At 47.1% G+C, this 14,399-nt stretch overlaps 4 protein-coding genes across 4 annotated transcripts; all 4 read left to right on the top strand.

Moving 5' to 3' along the window:
* The first annotated feature begins 1,964 nt into the window (after positions 1 to 1,964).
* N7537_001860 (glycoside hydrolase family 16 protein) lies at positions 1,965 to 3,300 on the top strand. Its single transcript, XM_056892918.1, has 4 exons — positions 1,965 to 2,090; positions 2,140 to 2,700; positions 2,763 to 3,143; positions 3,211 to 3,300. Exons 1-4 carry the CDS (start codon positions 2,000 to 2,002, stop codon positions 3,276 to 3,278), a joined length of 1,101 nt encoding a protein of 366 aa, XP_056757913.1. The 5' UTR covers positions 1,965 to 1,999; the 3' UTR covers positions 3,279 to 3,300.
* A 2,029-nt stretch (positions 3,301 to 5,329) lies between these two features.
* N7537_001859 (bZIP transcription factor) lies at positions 5,330 to 6,630 on the top strand (the record flags this gene model as incomplete). Its single annotated transcript, XM_056892917.1, has 3 exons — positions 5,330 to 5,410; positions 5,465 to 6,452; positions 6,506 to 6,630. The coding sequence occupies 3 exons, from the start codon at positions 5,330 to 5,332 to the stop codon at positions 6,628 to 6,630; spliced, it is 1,194 nt and encodes a 397-aa protein (XP_056757912.1).
* A 2,838-nt stretch (positions 6,631 to 9,468) lies between these two features.
* On the top strand, positions 9,469 to 11,987 carry N7537_001858 (uncharacterized protein; the record flags this gene model as incomplete). Its single annotated transcript, XM_056892916.1, has 2 exons — positions 9,469 to 11,440; positions 11,500 to 11,987. 2 exons carry the CDS (start codon positions 9,469 to 9,471, stop codon positions 11,985 to 11,987), a joined length of 2,460 nt encoding a protein of 819 aa, XP_056757911.1.
* Positions 11,988 to 12,636: 649 nt separating this feature from the next.
* Positions 12,637 to 14,086, top strand: N7537_001857 (putative aminotransferase family protein (LolT); the record flags this gene model as incomplete). The annotated part of the gene is made up of 2 exons (XM_056892915.1): positions 12,637 to 13,316; positions 13,393 to 14,086. The coding sequence occupies 2 exons, from the start codon at positions 12,637 to 12,639 to the stop codon at positions 14,084 to 14,086; spliced, it is 1,374 nt and encodes a 457-aa protein (XP_056757910.1).
* Positions 14,087 to 14,399: the final 313 nt, after the last annotated feature.

Genomic DNA, 14,399 nt, shown 5'->3' with positions numbered 1-14,399 from the left:
CACTTCGGGTAACTTGTATTGCTGCGCGATGGAAGACTAAAGCATATCTTTTTCTTCGCGGAATTATCTAAATTGAGTATTGACTCGAATCTTCTGGACGAATGCGTTATGGCTGGCTCTGCCAACAATGGCAGTAGCAAGCACAAACACACAACCTCCCTCTTCTAGGGTTCAGGGATATGATTTAACTAGCAGACCCTCACTTCCTAGCAGTTTCCTCCCAAGGTATGAATCAGATTGAGCACAACCAAGTAGTGGGTCTAGCAACCCATTAGAGACCGCTAGTTCAGAGACCCTACGGAGTACAAAGTACAGATCTAGGCGAGTGGAGCGTGAACTTAATCTGCATGGTTTTTTTCATGTCCATTGTCGCTGTATTCAAAGTGGAAATGGTTACCTCGGAATTTCAAACGAGGATGCCAAGCTCACAAACCTGAATTTTACGTGTGGAACGCCTGAACATAACAATTGAGATCTAGCTAGGCCCATTCGGTATTTTGCACGAGTTTCGTTGTATTTCGCGTTGACTTCAGCGTCGATTCAAAGATAAGTGAGGGCGCCTTACCCATAGTCTCGTTGCCGACGGTGACGATCAGACGAGCCGTCTCATGCCCTAGGGCTTTTTTTTTACCGCCGCTCACGGTCACAATTTTTCGGGCAAAACGGTGGGAACAAAAAGGAGGTCACACATGGTTAAAAGATCAAATGAGAATGTTGAAATATAGCTAGTGGTGTTGATATAGCCGAAAGGACAGTGGTGTGGTATAAGTGGCATAATAAGGTAATTGCCAAAGTAATAGACCCAGGTGGACCGCATGGGATCATTGCATAGTCGTACAGGGGCCTAGGTGCGATATCTAAATGGAATAACAAGTATACATAGAGACATGATAGGGCCCACAGTTATCGGACTATTTTTTCCCTCCCATTGTCGTGATTCAATTCGTCACTCGGCAGATCGCCCTTACATCGATCGCCTACGTCGACCGGCGGCTTTATGTCCTTTATGTCGCCCAAAGTCTAGACCAGCCTCTTGTGCTACTCCTGCGCCTAATCAGAGCCCATTTAGCGAAAATTACAGATATTAAAAGGATAGCCAAGGTTGGTCGTTAAAGTCATGTCACTCATCAGGGTGCTAGAGCTAATGGGGAGATGCCTGCCCAATGGTAGGCAGCCCTAGCCCGAACATTAGAATCCCGACTATTGATTAGTACCAGTATCTATTTGTTTCGGATTGAAGACAAGGACTCCGTACGGAGTACGGAGTATAAAATAATACCATGCAGAGGAAATCTTCATTATGAGGTCATATCTCTAATAATAAGTGGTGTAAAGACTACCTAAATGCCAGAGGCTGGGGAGTTGTGGGTCCTAATATACGTGTGTACCCTGCCACCTATTAATTTTGCTTGGGCCTTGCCGCTTTTTCTTGGTTTTCGGGTAGACTGGTTTCATCGAATGAATATCTATGTACGGAGTACTCCGTACGTATTCCGAGGATCTCGATCTAAGATGCCTAATCGAATGTGTTCTGTCACGCACTATCTAGAATAGCCATTGTACATACACATGCACACCCATACTGAGGATGCACATTGACATTTGAACTGCACACCCGTCGAGTGTACGGGGGAATACTCCGTACTCCGTACATGGAATGGCTACATGTAGAGACTCCATGGAACAACGTGGTGTAGCTCTCTTCGTGGTCCGTTATCCACCGCTGATCCACCTGTGGGCACAACCTCGATCTTGTGATGGGATGTGATTGGCCTAATGACACCCGGGGACCCACAGATCGACTAAAAACAGAAGCCACGGAAAGAGGAGGCTGGCACCTTCTCCAAAGTTGTTTAAGACCGTTTGTGCACTCGTTTACTTGAAATCCCTTCCCGTTTTTTCTCTCCTCATCTGTTACCCTTTCGTATCAACTCTCATCTTCATTATTGCATAATAGTTGCGAAATTACTTATAGCTTACTTATTCTACTTGGCCCACCATGCGATTCTTTCTTGGTGCGGCCCTGAGCCTGCTGTCTTCCACGCTAGTCATGGCCCAGACCTATACCGATTGCAATCCAACACAGAAGAGTAGGGCACATCATCACAGTTATGTCAACAGATCACTAACATCCAGCAGCATGTCCCGCTGATCCTGCATTTGGCCAATCTGACAAGACGTTTGATTTCACAAGTGGCGCATCAGATGCTTTCAAGTCGACTGGATCTGTCACATATGACCAAACAAACGGTGCAACCTTTACTATTGCTAAGCAGGGCGATGGCCCACTGATTCAGTCTGGCTGGTACATCATGTTCGGCCGTGTGGAATGCACCATCAAGGCAGCACCAGGGACTGGAATCGTGAGCAGTGCAGTTCTGCAGTCTGATGATTTGGACGAAATTGACTGGGAGTGGCTGGGTGGAAACAACGCCCAAGTGCAGACCAATTACTTTGGCAAAGGAGACACAAGCTCATTCAGCCGTGGCGCCTACCACGACAATTCCGGAAACCATGACGACTTCCACACTTTCTCAATCGACTGGACCAGCAGCCAGATTGTGTGGTCCATTGATGGCAAGACTGTCCGTGTTCTCACTCCCGAAACTGCAGAAACCAACCAGTACCCACAGAGCCCGATGATGGTCAAGGTCGGTGTGTGGGCTGGCGGTGACCCGAACAATGCCAAGGGGACTATTGGTGAGTAGGACTGTCCTGAAAATTATCTTTATCGTGCTTGCTAACAGCTTGTGTTTGTTTAGACTGGGCTGGTGGTCAAACAGACTATAGCCAAGGCCCCTTCAAGATGTATATGAAGTCAATGACCGTGACTGATTACTCCACCGGGACTTCGTACAGATATGGTGACAAGAGCGGCTCATGGCAGTCAATTGTCGCAGAGGGAGGCACGGTCAATGGCAACAAAGCCGCCGAGCCCACGTCAACCGAGTCCGCACCTGCAATTACTGCAACCATCGACAGCGTCCCAGTTCCCTGGAGTGGAACTCACAAAGAAACCTCAAGCTGGGTCACCCCCAATGTCTGGCCCTGGGTGGCGACCGGCTCTCCTTTGGCCTCGTCAACAGGATATGACTGGGAGTCTGGCTCTGGCCAAAACATGCCACCAGGTGGAGGCTCAATGAGTGAGCAATCCCCCGAATCCCTTCTTGATTAGATTCGTCCGTTAATATCGACTATTTTCCCTAATAGTCTACCTTCCGCTTTGTGTCAGCAGCGTCGCCTTTTTCTTCGGCTGCCTTTTCCCGCTCTGGCGTTGAGATTTTGCGGGGAACTCGACTCAATTGATGAGCAGAACCACATCTTCCACCAAAACCCTTACTACCATTATTTCTACCAATATACCCACTCGACAAGCCATAGCGACAGCTTTCAGTCCTCATGCTGCTCCATTGGTGGGCAGTGCAGGTCGCCAGTTCCTTCAATGGCAGGTATGTCTTGTGTGCTCTCCTTGGGTGTGTTATTGCATTAGCTTGGACGTATCCGCATTTGTATTATTATTGATGACTTCATCGGACCCGGCGTTGGCTTATATTTTTATTGGACTTGACACATGAGCGATGACTTTGACGGCTCACGAAACAGCCGCAGCATTTGGGCGGTTAGAGGCACCTTCTATTCTTGTTTACACTTTACTATTATCATTCATAGATGTCAAACCTGAAGATTCAATCGATGGCACACGCGTGCCCTACATAATGAGTTTTTATACGTCCATAGCTTCTTAGACTACCCATAGTCTGGTCCTTAATCAAATGGCCTATTTTCTATATACGTCTATAGCAATATCTTGTGGTCAGAATAAGCTTGGTCTGAGGTTTCCTCGCCCAAAATAGCAATGGCCCTCTGAGTTTGGTACACTATGCTGGCAGAATCGTGACGATAAGGGATAGAAGAAGAGCACAAACACCGGTCTACATCATGAGGTAGACCACTGTAAGCATTTCAAACAAACCTTGAAGGGCAGAAACTAGGGTACCAAGAGGATCGAGTAAAGAAAAAGAGACTACCATGTAAGAAGAGGCGTTGTGATACCACTTACTCCCTACAGATCAGAGTAGGAAGCGGAGGCTACCGTGATCCATGGCTCTTTACGGAGGCATCTGCGAAATATAATATTGAAAATTTCTGATGAGACATTTCACTCTGAATATTGATTGACTTCTTGCTTTGAAATTCCATCATTTCCTCCACGTTTTTCTTTTCCGACAATCCTTCCAATATGACTGACAAAAGCGTCATTTACACTGCCCATCGAGCTTCGATATGCAAATACCTTGCCGTGGCATCTTCCTATTGACAGTTCATCGACTATCCATGGATGCGGTTTCCAGTTCAGGGAGACTTGAAAATAAAAAGTTTTATAATAGTCATTTAGTCCAATCATACCACGTATACAACTTTCTTGGCCGAAACCCTACTATACTAAACTACGCCCAATATCTACATATCACCGAGTACTATAACATATCTTATATTTGCTCACGTTTAATTGAATAATAAATTGCTTGTAATTTACCTCTATATTATAGTGTATTTCTATATGGTAGTTCGGCGGTACTTATAAGTTTACTAGTGATTTTTATAACCCCGGAGTGTATATGTTAAAGTATATATTCATAAGTGTTAAATATGCATCTAACATATAAACGTTTCTTACTACTAGAACTTCCTTAATATAACTAAAGCTCCTTCTCCGTTGTCTTATAGGTAGTAGGGGAAGCCTTGAAAACTAAGGGGAAATTGTAGAAGAAAGTTGTCATTATCATTGGGTTAATATAATAATAATGCTATTGTGTTAACGACGTTATTGTGGATAATAGGTAAATTTTAAAAATAGAAGATGGGGGGGTTAAGTAAATGTCGGAATTTTATTGATATCATAATCTGATCATAAAATTTATTATTTTCGAGTCTCCCTCAACTCTAAGCCATTTTACGAGTCTCCCGGCACTTTTACTCCGAACTGACACCCCCTATGGATGTAGTATGAATTAAGGAGAGGATAGTGGGTCCATCGTCGATGTTCAGTCGACTGACCAATGGAAATCTATAATTTGCCTGAGTATCCACGGAACCTTAATCGCCTAGCGGTGGCCATGCAAGGGTCTTATGTCATCCGCCCGCCGCGCACTGGGCATGATTTTCCGATTATTCAACATCCCGGCGGCTCCTCGGCTAGTTGTCTAACCAACTTATCGCCACCGCATTTGTCATTCTCCTAAAGGATCCCGATGTTTCAAAGGGGTTGCAAATTTTCGATATAGCTCGAGGCAGAGATATTCTCACAAATCTAATTTCGGGCAATACAATGGGTGAAGAAACGGCTAAACCGAGTGGTCGCAAACGCGGTCGTCCTCGAACTGTTACCAACGAGCAAGAAGTGCCAGAGGTGGGTCAAATCCAAACACTCCAAATGGCTATGCTTATAATCATGAATTTCTAGAGACGTCGCAAACAACTCCGCCTCGCACAGCAGGCATATCGCAAAAGAAAGGAAACCACGATCGGTAACCTGCAGAATCGCGTACACGAATTAGAAACCGGCATCGAGGATATCAGCCAATCTTTCCTCTCCTTCAGTAGTCTTCTTATAGAAGAGCAACTCCTCTCGCAATATCCGCATATTGCATCGGCTCTTCAAAACATAACTCAGCAATGCGTGTCGCTCGCGAAGGCTGGGAGCGACGATCCGTCTGAAGGAGCACTCCCCCTCGTCCGGGCCGCAAAAGAGTTTCAAATCACAGATAATAATACAGCCTCGTCACCAGTTCCGGATAACGCATACTCAGAAGCTTCAACAGATGCCGAGGATATAACACGATCAGTCGCTACGAGATGGCCCGCCCCTCCTACTCCACCATATGAAAGTCGATCTGTGTTCCCATTCGGCTTCGTCATGCCTTCACCTCCTGTTCAATTTCCTCAATTTCCTCATATCACTCCGCCACTATCGAACTCTCCATCACTAGATCTATTCTCTAGGAATATAACGCCTGACAGACAGTGGAATATCGCACAACGTCTAGTCAGGACTTGCTGTCAGGGCGGATATCGCCTACTTGTCGACAGTCCAAACAGTCCCGCAGCCCAACGTGTGTTTGGTTCTGTTCTGAGTCTGTCAGAACGCAACCGTATGATAACGGCATTTTACGCTGTCATGCAGGACAAGACGGGTGTCTTGACAGAACCCAAGGCCCATGTACTTCACTCCCTGCAAACCAATATAAACATGTTCTCGAATGAACAACTCCAGCTCCCGTCTAAGATATGGCAGATTGCGCTCGAATCAGCTTCTGGTGACTGGATGGATGCCAGCGGAGTGCAAGGATACCTGCGCGCCAAGAGGGTGATTCTTGACAACTTTCCCGATTCCTCTGGACGTCTTGATTATACGGTCTCCGCATCACTTGATGAGACAGCATTCATCAAATGTGAGTTCTTGGGAACGGAACTCCTTGAAAGAAATATATTAACATCACTGTAGGTCTCTCAAAAGAAGGCATATGCGTTGGGAATGGACCGGTATTCCAGCGGCAGAGCGTTGAAAAAGCTCTTCGGCTGGCAACAATTGGTGGGCCTTGGGATTTCGATAATCTTTGTGATTTATAACGCACATCTTTACCTGTAAACATATAATGCACACACGAACACAGGGCATGTGGCCCGGCAATTCAAACAATTGGCTGTAGCTGATTTGGTTGTACTGGCATGTACTGGCAGCGACTGCCCGAAGTCGCCGAAACAACGTCCCACCCCTCCATCCAGTTTTCCACATTGACTACACGAGTCTCCTATCTTAAGCCATGGAGTAATCGAATGGGAGTGCCCAAAGCTCCCGCACAAGCCGCCCAATATGTAGCCACATTCACAGCTAATTGTTGGTGTCACTTCTGATTTGGTACGCGCAAGCTAACTAACTCAGTACGCGCAAGCTCACTCCACCACCGCGCTTTTGACGCTGGCCGGAGGGCTGAAGATTGCTATGTCGCAAATTGCACGATTGATTCCGAATATTCGCCGATGAGAGCTTATCGACCTCTTAAAATTATTGCAGGGGGCATGTGCTATGGTTACACCTGATTAGATCCTTGTACCTTAAGTGGTCCTTGGCACCAGCCGTGCACGACTCAAATCGCCAAGTCGATGGGGTACGGCCGAATTACTGGTTACGGAGGTGTCCAGATTTCAAATTGATCGAGGGGATGAGGCTGCTTCATTTGCATGCCATTGGCGGAGCAGTTGTCAACCCCAAATGATTTGCTTCTTCCGGTGGCTAAATCTCTTTCCAACCAGAAAGACATTTTCGCTCCGGTACGAATCAAGTGGAGGTTCTATCATATTTTACCCCCATTTCTGTGTCAGTTCAATTCTCAGCGTCACCAAGGCTCTGGCCCTTTATCCGCGGCCAGAAATGGAAACTCGTCTCTTGCCAAAAGATTCCTGCATGTTGGTACCAACATCGCGTTCTTTGAGCCACAGTTCAACGATGCCCATTTAGGCTACGAGCGCGGAACATAGCGTAATTCGCTTCTCTTAGCCGCTCAAAATGACCACGTGGAGACTTTGGAGATATTGCTTTCTGAGACTCGACCAAGCCGTATGTGTGTGCCGTCACAGCTGTGCACCGTATGACATTGGGCGATTGACGATGGCCACCAAGCTATTGTCTAGTTGATGGTTGTAAACAAAGCCCCATTAGGTCCTTTCAACTGTTGGGACGACTCTACAGCGTCAGGCGAAGCGGTTGGGAGGGGGTGTGAAGCTATCTCGAATGTCTTCTACAGGCAGGGGCGAAGCCACCAAGCAGTTACTTGGACGACCCGCTTATCATAGCAACCGATCAACCGGGTTCCTCCTTGTTATAACTCCTCAAACATGGGATTCGCCCGAAATCTGATAGCATCTTATGTCATGTTACTCGTAGAAACAGTATTGCCTCTCTCATTAGTTGATGGGGTTCGTCCAGATTATCAAGACCTCCAGTCCAGCTTGCTAGCTAAAGTTTTCGGAAGCCATTGCTATTCTGGGGCATCTCTCTTCTGAGGACGTTCCGGGGGAAATGGCCCTCGAAAACCGTGTCTGACAACAAGAGGAGAAGCGGCTTGCGGATCCTGATTTCTAGCCGATGGCATGGGAGCCCTTACGTTGGCCCCCGGTAGTCCCTTTCCTGGGGAGCATGGTCCTGGTCCCGAGGTCATTGTTTGTTTGGGTATTGATCGTGATGAGATACATCTCGATGTTGACTTTAATGTATATCTTGATGATGCTTATTATACTATGTATTCTGAATTATAATGCAATGCTAGAATGCCTAAAAGGGAATTGCTCCGAGCGAGGTGGGATCGACCGGACCAGTGCTAAGATGATTCCCAGACCCTAATGCGACCCTGGAATAGGAACTATAGTTGGCAAAAACTACAGTGCCGCGCGGCATGCGGCCCCCATGTTCCTGCTGTAGTTAGATATCATCCAATGAGAGAGTTATGCCATGGCAAAGACCAGACTTCTACGCAATGGGCCTCTCCCTGATCGTTAGGCCAAAATGGCTTCGGTGGTCAGATCTCTTGTCAAGTATGACTGACCCAATACAGGCACGAAGAAGTATTGGCGATAAGCAGAAAGAGAGTGCTGACTGGCTATCTCTCTCGCCTTTCACCACTCGAGAATGCGGAGCTCCGTCGGATTTAAGGTGGGTCCGGGGGAATTATTTTAAGAGCGTTCACAAACAGTATACTCCGTCCGGAGTATGGAGTACGTAGTACTGATTGTTTTAGGACAGCCCAAGCAGCCCAGGGAGACTTGCAAAAAAGCTCGTCAGATAGACTCGAGATTCCAACATTATTAAATAGGAACTACATATGTAGAATCCTTGAATTTCCGAAATCATTTATCCTAATGGGGCCCTAACAGAGAACATAGCGCTGTAGATATTGATATAAAATATGTACCTTCTTCCTGATTGGCTATACCTGCTTCCTAATTTGGTCACTCGCCTTCAATTTCACAAGTCTCCTCGAGGTGGAACCCGGAATAGCGTCGTAGAGACTCTTAGTCCGAGAGCCAAGCTTTCAGATAGCGCAAGGACCAATTACGGCTCGCGGTAAGTCTAATTAGCAATGCTAGTGAGAAGCTTGCTCACCAACTCCGGCGCCAACCATTATAGCACCAATTCGATTAAATTGCTGTGCAAGAAACCGATATGAACGATGAGTCTTATTGGCTGAAACCTGACATTCGCCTTATCTAGCCATATTGACTAAAGCACCGGCGGACAGCCGTTGGATTGTACAAAGAATCCATACTATGGTGTTGTTCGTGCAATGGATATAAAGCATGGCTATACTCCTGTGGTCCAAGACGGTCACTTACGACTTGCCTACAACCGCAGGCTACCAAGAACCCCCCTGCGTTGATATTATCTAGGGTCCACCTGGATCGATTATCGCCATGGCAGACTCAGAAAAAGATGGTCGTCTCTACGAAACCACTGCGGTGGGTCCATTTGACGTGGAGAAAATCCAGGCCGTTGTCGAAGTCTCCGATACAGATCTATCAGAAATGTTGGACATCCTGCGTGAGACTATCAGAGACCACGAGTTAGATCCTAACTTCCCCACTGGAATCCTTAACTCGGCTCGTGCTGCACTGCGAGAGACACCCGACAAGCTAGAAACAACCCGTCTTCAGGGTCTTGTAGCTGAGATCCAGGCTGAACGTGATCTTCTTCTCAATGATTCACCCTACGCCGAAGTTCGTGCAGTTGTCGACAACACCGATGATCCCTCGATGCCAGTCAACACATTCCGTGCTTGGTTTCTTGGTATTATTTTCACAATCTTGGGCACTGGTATAGATCAGTTCTTCTCTTTGCGGTATCCCGGAATTTATCTCTATACTGTTGTTGCTCAGTTGGTGGCCTATCCCTGCGGTGTATTCTTCGCTCGAGTTCTACCTACCACTACCTACAGTATCTTTGGGAGAAACTGTAGCTTAAATCCGGGTCCCTTCAATCAGAAAGAGCACATGCTCATCACTATTATGTCCAATGTCGCTTATGGAGGCCTCAATGGAACCGCCTACGTGACTTACATTTTCCAAGTTTTGAAGCTGGACATGTTCTATGGAATGAAGGAACTGGCCAACAGTGCAGGATTCCAAATTATGCTGACCCTATCTACCCAATTGATTGGTTATGGATGTGCTGGTATCACACGTCGATTCTTGGTCTACCCTCCCGCCATGTTGTGGCCCAAGAACCTGGCCCAGATTGCCCTCAACCGAGCCCTGCACAATGATGGCAAGTCAGAGTCAGTGCACGGATGGACGATGTCTCGCTATCGATTCTTTCTGTACGCCTTTGGTGGAATGTTCTTCTACTTCTGGTTTCCTGACTACATCTTCCAGGCATTGTCTTACTTCAATTGGATGACTTGGATCGCGCCGGAAAACATCAAACTGGCTATCATCACCGGCTCGATTGGAGGAATGGGATTCAATCCCCTCCCTACCTTTGACTGGAACATTATCTCATATGCATGGGATCCAATTGTCACTCCATTCTTCTCGTTGGTGAACGGAGTGATCGGCATGGCTCTATCTGGCCTTGTGATCATTATACCTGTATACTTCTCCAATGCGTGGAATTCCGCCTATCTCCCCATCAACAGCAACGATGTCTTTGATAATACCGGCAATAGCTATAACGTTAGCCGGATTCTCACTCCAGAATATACCCTCGACGAAAAAGGCTACGAGATATACGGCCAAGCCTATCTCGGCGCCGCCAATTCAGTCCTGTACTCCGGCTTCTTCGCCATCTACCTGGCAACTATTGTGTACGCAGCACTCTACTACAGGCGAGAGATCATGACTGGCTTCCGTGCGATGCTCAAGTGGTCGAGCGCCCGAGATGAGTACAACGATGTGCACAACCGCCTCATGCGAGAGTACAAAGAGGCCCCAGAATGGTGGTACTTGTGTATCCTAGCCATCGCGTTCATTTTCGGATGCGTCTGCTGCAGCATCTACGACACCGGAATGCCGATCTGGGGAATTGTCGTTGGATTGCTGCTCTGTATTTTCTTGCAGATCCCCATCGGAATTATTCTAGCTGTCACCAATGTCGAGGTCACCAACAATGTTATTGCTGAGTTTATTGGTGGATACGCTGTGAAAAACAACCCAGTCGCAAACATGATCTTCAAGTCATATGGGTACATCGCGTCGGCACAGTCTATTCAGTTTGTCGCTGATCTCAAATTGGGCCATTACATGAAGATCCCTCCTCGCACAATGTTTGCCGCCCAGACTGTTGCCACTATCATTGCTGCATTTGTGTCAATTGGAGTCAATGCCTGGCAGATGAACAATATCAAGGATGTTTGCACTTCTGATCAATCATCAAAATTCACATGTCCTGGTAAAGACCCCTTCATCCGAGGAACTACTATACAGAATATAGATTGCTAACCTTTCTAGACACCCACACATTTTTCACTGCATCTGTTATCTGGGGAGTCATTGGCCCTGCGCGCATCTACGGTGACCATGGTATCTACCACCCTCTGGAATGGGGATTCCTTGCCGGCGCTCTTCTCCCCGTCCCCTTCTACTTCCTCGCTAAGCGCTTCCCCAACTCTTGGGTCCGCTATATTAATATTCCCCTCATACTGTCCGGTATTCTTTGGTGGGCCCCTTACAACTTCACCTATGCTTGGCCGGCTCTCGTCGTTGGATACGTTTTCAACTACTACGTGAAGCGTCGCTACGAACGGTGGTGGCAGAAGTATGCCTACGTGCTTAGCTCCTCGTTCTCCTGTGGCATTGGTATTGCCGGTCTGGTAATCTTCTTTGCTGTCCAGTTCCATGCTGTTGATATCAACTGGTGGGGCAATAACGTGCCTTATATTGGTTGCGATAATGATGGCTGTCCCTTGCTGCCGATTCCTGAAATTGGGCATTTCTGAGATTGATTGTACGATTTGATGATTAGAAATACATCTATATCATTGAAATTGCTCTTGTGATTTCGTGATCCATTTTAGTTGGCTTGTTTCTCTCCCTTAGTTCCGTTAGATATAATTGGATATAGAGTGAATCAGAAACGGCATAACAGATAGACTCATACACTACCTTTTAGCATCTTCCAACTCTTGAATATTTAATCCAATACAATATAGTGCGACCATGCACCCTGTATGTTACAATTGTATTGAGATAAACTATAGAACTACTTATGTTTTTTTGTTAGGCAAAAGGCTGCATTGTCATGGTCTCCAAGATCTACTGTACAAGCATGTCAATGCAAGCAATGCCAATCAACATACTAATCTATCTCCTATTTCAGCTTTGTAAGACGCAAGCTCTTTTCTACTTCTACGCCCTTCGGCGGCATGTGGATCTCCGGTTAGCATCGCAAGAGGGGTTGTCATTGGCTCGGCGTGACTCACCTGTATTTTTTAAATCAGACCTCGTGTTTGAAGCAACGATAAAGTTATCATAGAACAAGTTTGACTCATTGCGTTTCGGGGTTGTCTTTAAATTCTCTTCCAGCCGCTGAAGTTGTGGTGTTCCGAACTTATCCCACTATTTCCGAACTTTCTTGAATTCCCCATCATGACCGCGACAACTCAATCAACTCCCTTCGGCAAGCCGATGCTGAAGCACTGGATGTTCGATCCCGCCTATAAGAACCTGAACCATGGATCGTTTGGTGCTCATCCGATTCCTGTTAAGGACGCACAGCGTGCCTTCATGGATCTCGCCGATGTGCGGCCAGATCCATATATCCGCCAATACCACTCAGAGCATCTTGACAAAGCTCGTGAGGCTGTTGCAAAGCTCCTCAACGCTCAGCGGGATGAGTGCGTGTTTGTTAAAAATGCGACTACAGGCGTGGCCACGGTACTGTATAACTTGGCTTTCCAGCCAGGTGAGGCACTCATTTACTTTGAGGCCGTCTACGGTGCTGTTGAGAAGGGTGTTGTCTCGCTACAGGAGCATAGTTCTCTACAAGCCCGAAAGGTGTCTTTCCAGTTTCCCATTGCCGAAGACGAGCTAGAACGCCGTTTCCGCGAGGTTATTCGCCAAACTCGTGAAGAGGGACTCAAGGTCCGGGCTAGTGTCTTTGACGCTATCGTCAGTAACCCTGGTGTTCGGTTTCCCTTTGAACGGATTACTGCAATTTGCCGTGAAGAGGGTATTTTGAGTGTTCTCGATGCTGCGCATGGCGTTGGAAACATCCATCTTGATATGGAGAAGCTTCAGCCTGACTTCTTCGTGTCAAATTGTCACAAGTATGAACTATCCCCATCATCCTCCCCTTTCCAATAACCTAAGCAACCTCACGAATATTGACTCGGCTTCATAAAGATGGCTCTACACACCCCGCAGCTGTGCAGTCCTCTACACCCCCCGACGTAACCAGCATCTATTGCGCACTACCATGCCAACATCTTGGGGATTTATCCCAGCTCCGGACTCCCCCGAGACTATCGCCTCAGTATTGCAAGACGCCAATGCCCCCGTGACAAAGACTGCCTTCGAGCAACTCTTCGAGTTCGTCGCCACCAGTGACGACTCCGCGTACATCTGCGTCCCGGCAGCGCTGAAATTCCGCGCCGAAGTCTGCGGAGGCGAAGATGCTATTATTGCCTACATCCAACGTATTGCAAATGAAGGCGCCGATGCTGTTGCTGCCACTCTCGGTACTGAGGTCATGCAAGAACCTGACCTGAAGCCTGGCCAAGAGAGCCGTATGCGCCAGTGTGCTATGACTACGGTCCGGCTTCCTATTGCTGTTGCTACTGCCGGAAAGGAAGCTGAATCTTTCGACCATACCCCCTTGGTTGTGTTGTCCGAGGAAGAAGCCCGTCAGGCATTTTCTTGGATTCAGACGCAATTGATGGACGTGCATAACACTTTCCTGCCGGTTTTCCGCCATGGCTCTTGGCTGTGGACTCGCCTGAGTGGCCAGACTTACTTGGAGACAAGTGATTTCGAAGATGTTGGCGTTGTCTTGCGTGGCATTTGTGAACAGGTCGCGAAGAAGGAGTTCAAGGCTTGATCTAGCTGTCTATATTTAGCGCTGAATGGGTAGCAATAACTGCAAATAATCGCTACATTCATAACCTATCAGGGCTAGAAGTAATTAGTAGGTCATAGCTAGACCGGCGGTATTGCCTTCACTTCCAGAGCTCCCCAGAAAGGCCTGTAGAGTCTATTTTAGGACTATTCCTTAACTTCATACAGGCCAAATGTCTCGATATATGAATGAACTGTAACAGCAACAGAAACAACCCCTTTATAACGTACTCCAGCCAATCCATATACCCCCTCCCCCCAGCCCACCCGGAAATTCAATTTAGGGGGGAGGGGAA

This window comes from Penicillium hordei, assembly GCF_028827395.1.
Source record: "Penicillium hordei strain IBT 12815 chromosome Unknown utg000001l_segment0_segment0, whole genome shotgun sequence".
NCBI classification, from domain to species: Eukaryota; Fungi; Ascomycota; class Eurotiomycetes; order Eurotiales; family Aspergillaceae; genus Penicillium; species Penicillium hordei.
Note: the sequence above shows the minus strand (reverse complement) of the source record. Positions and strands in the feature narration are given on the sequence as shown.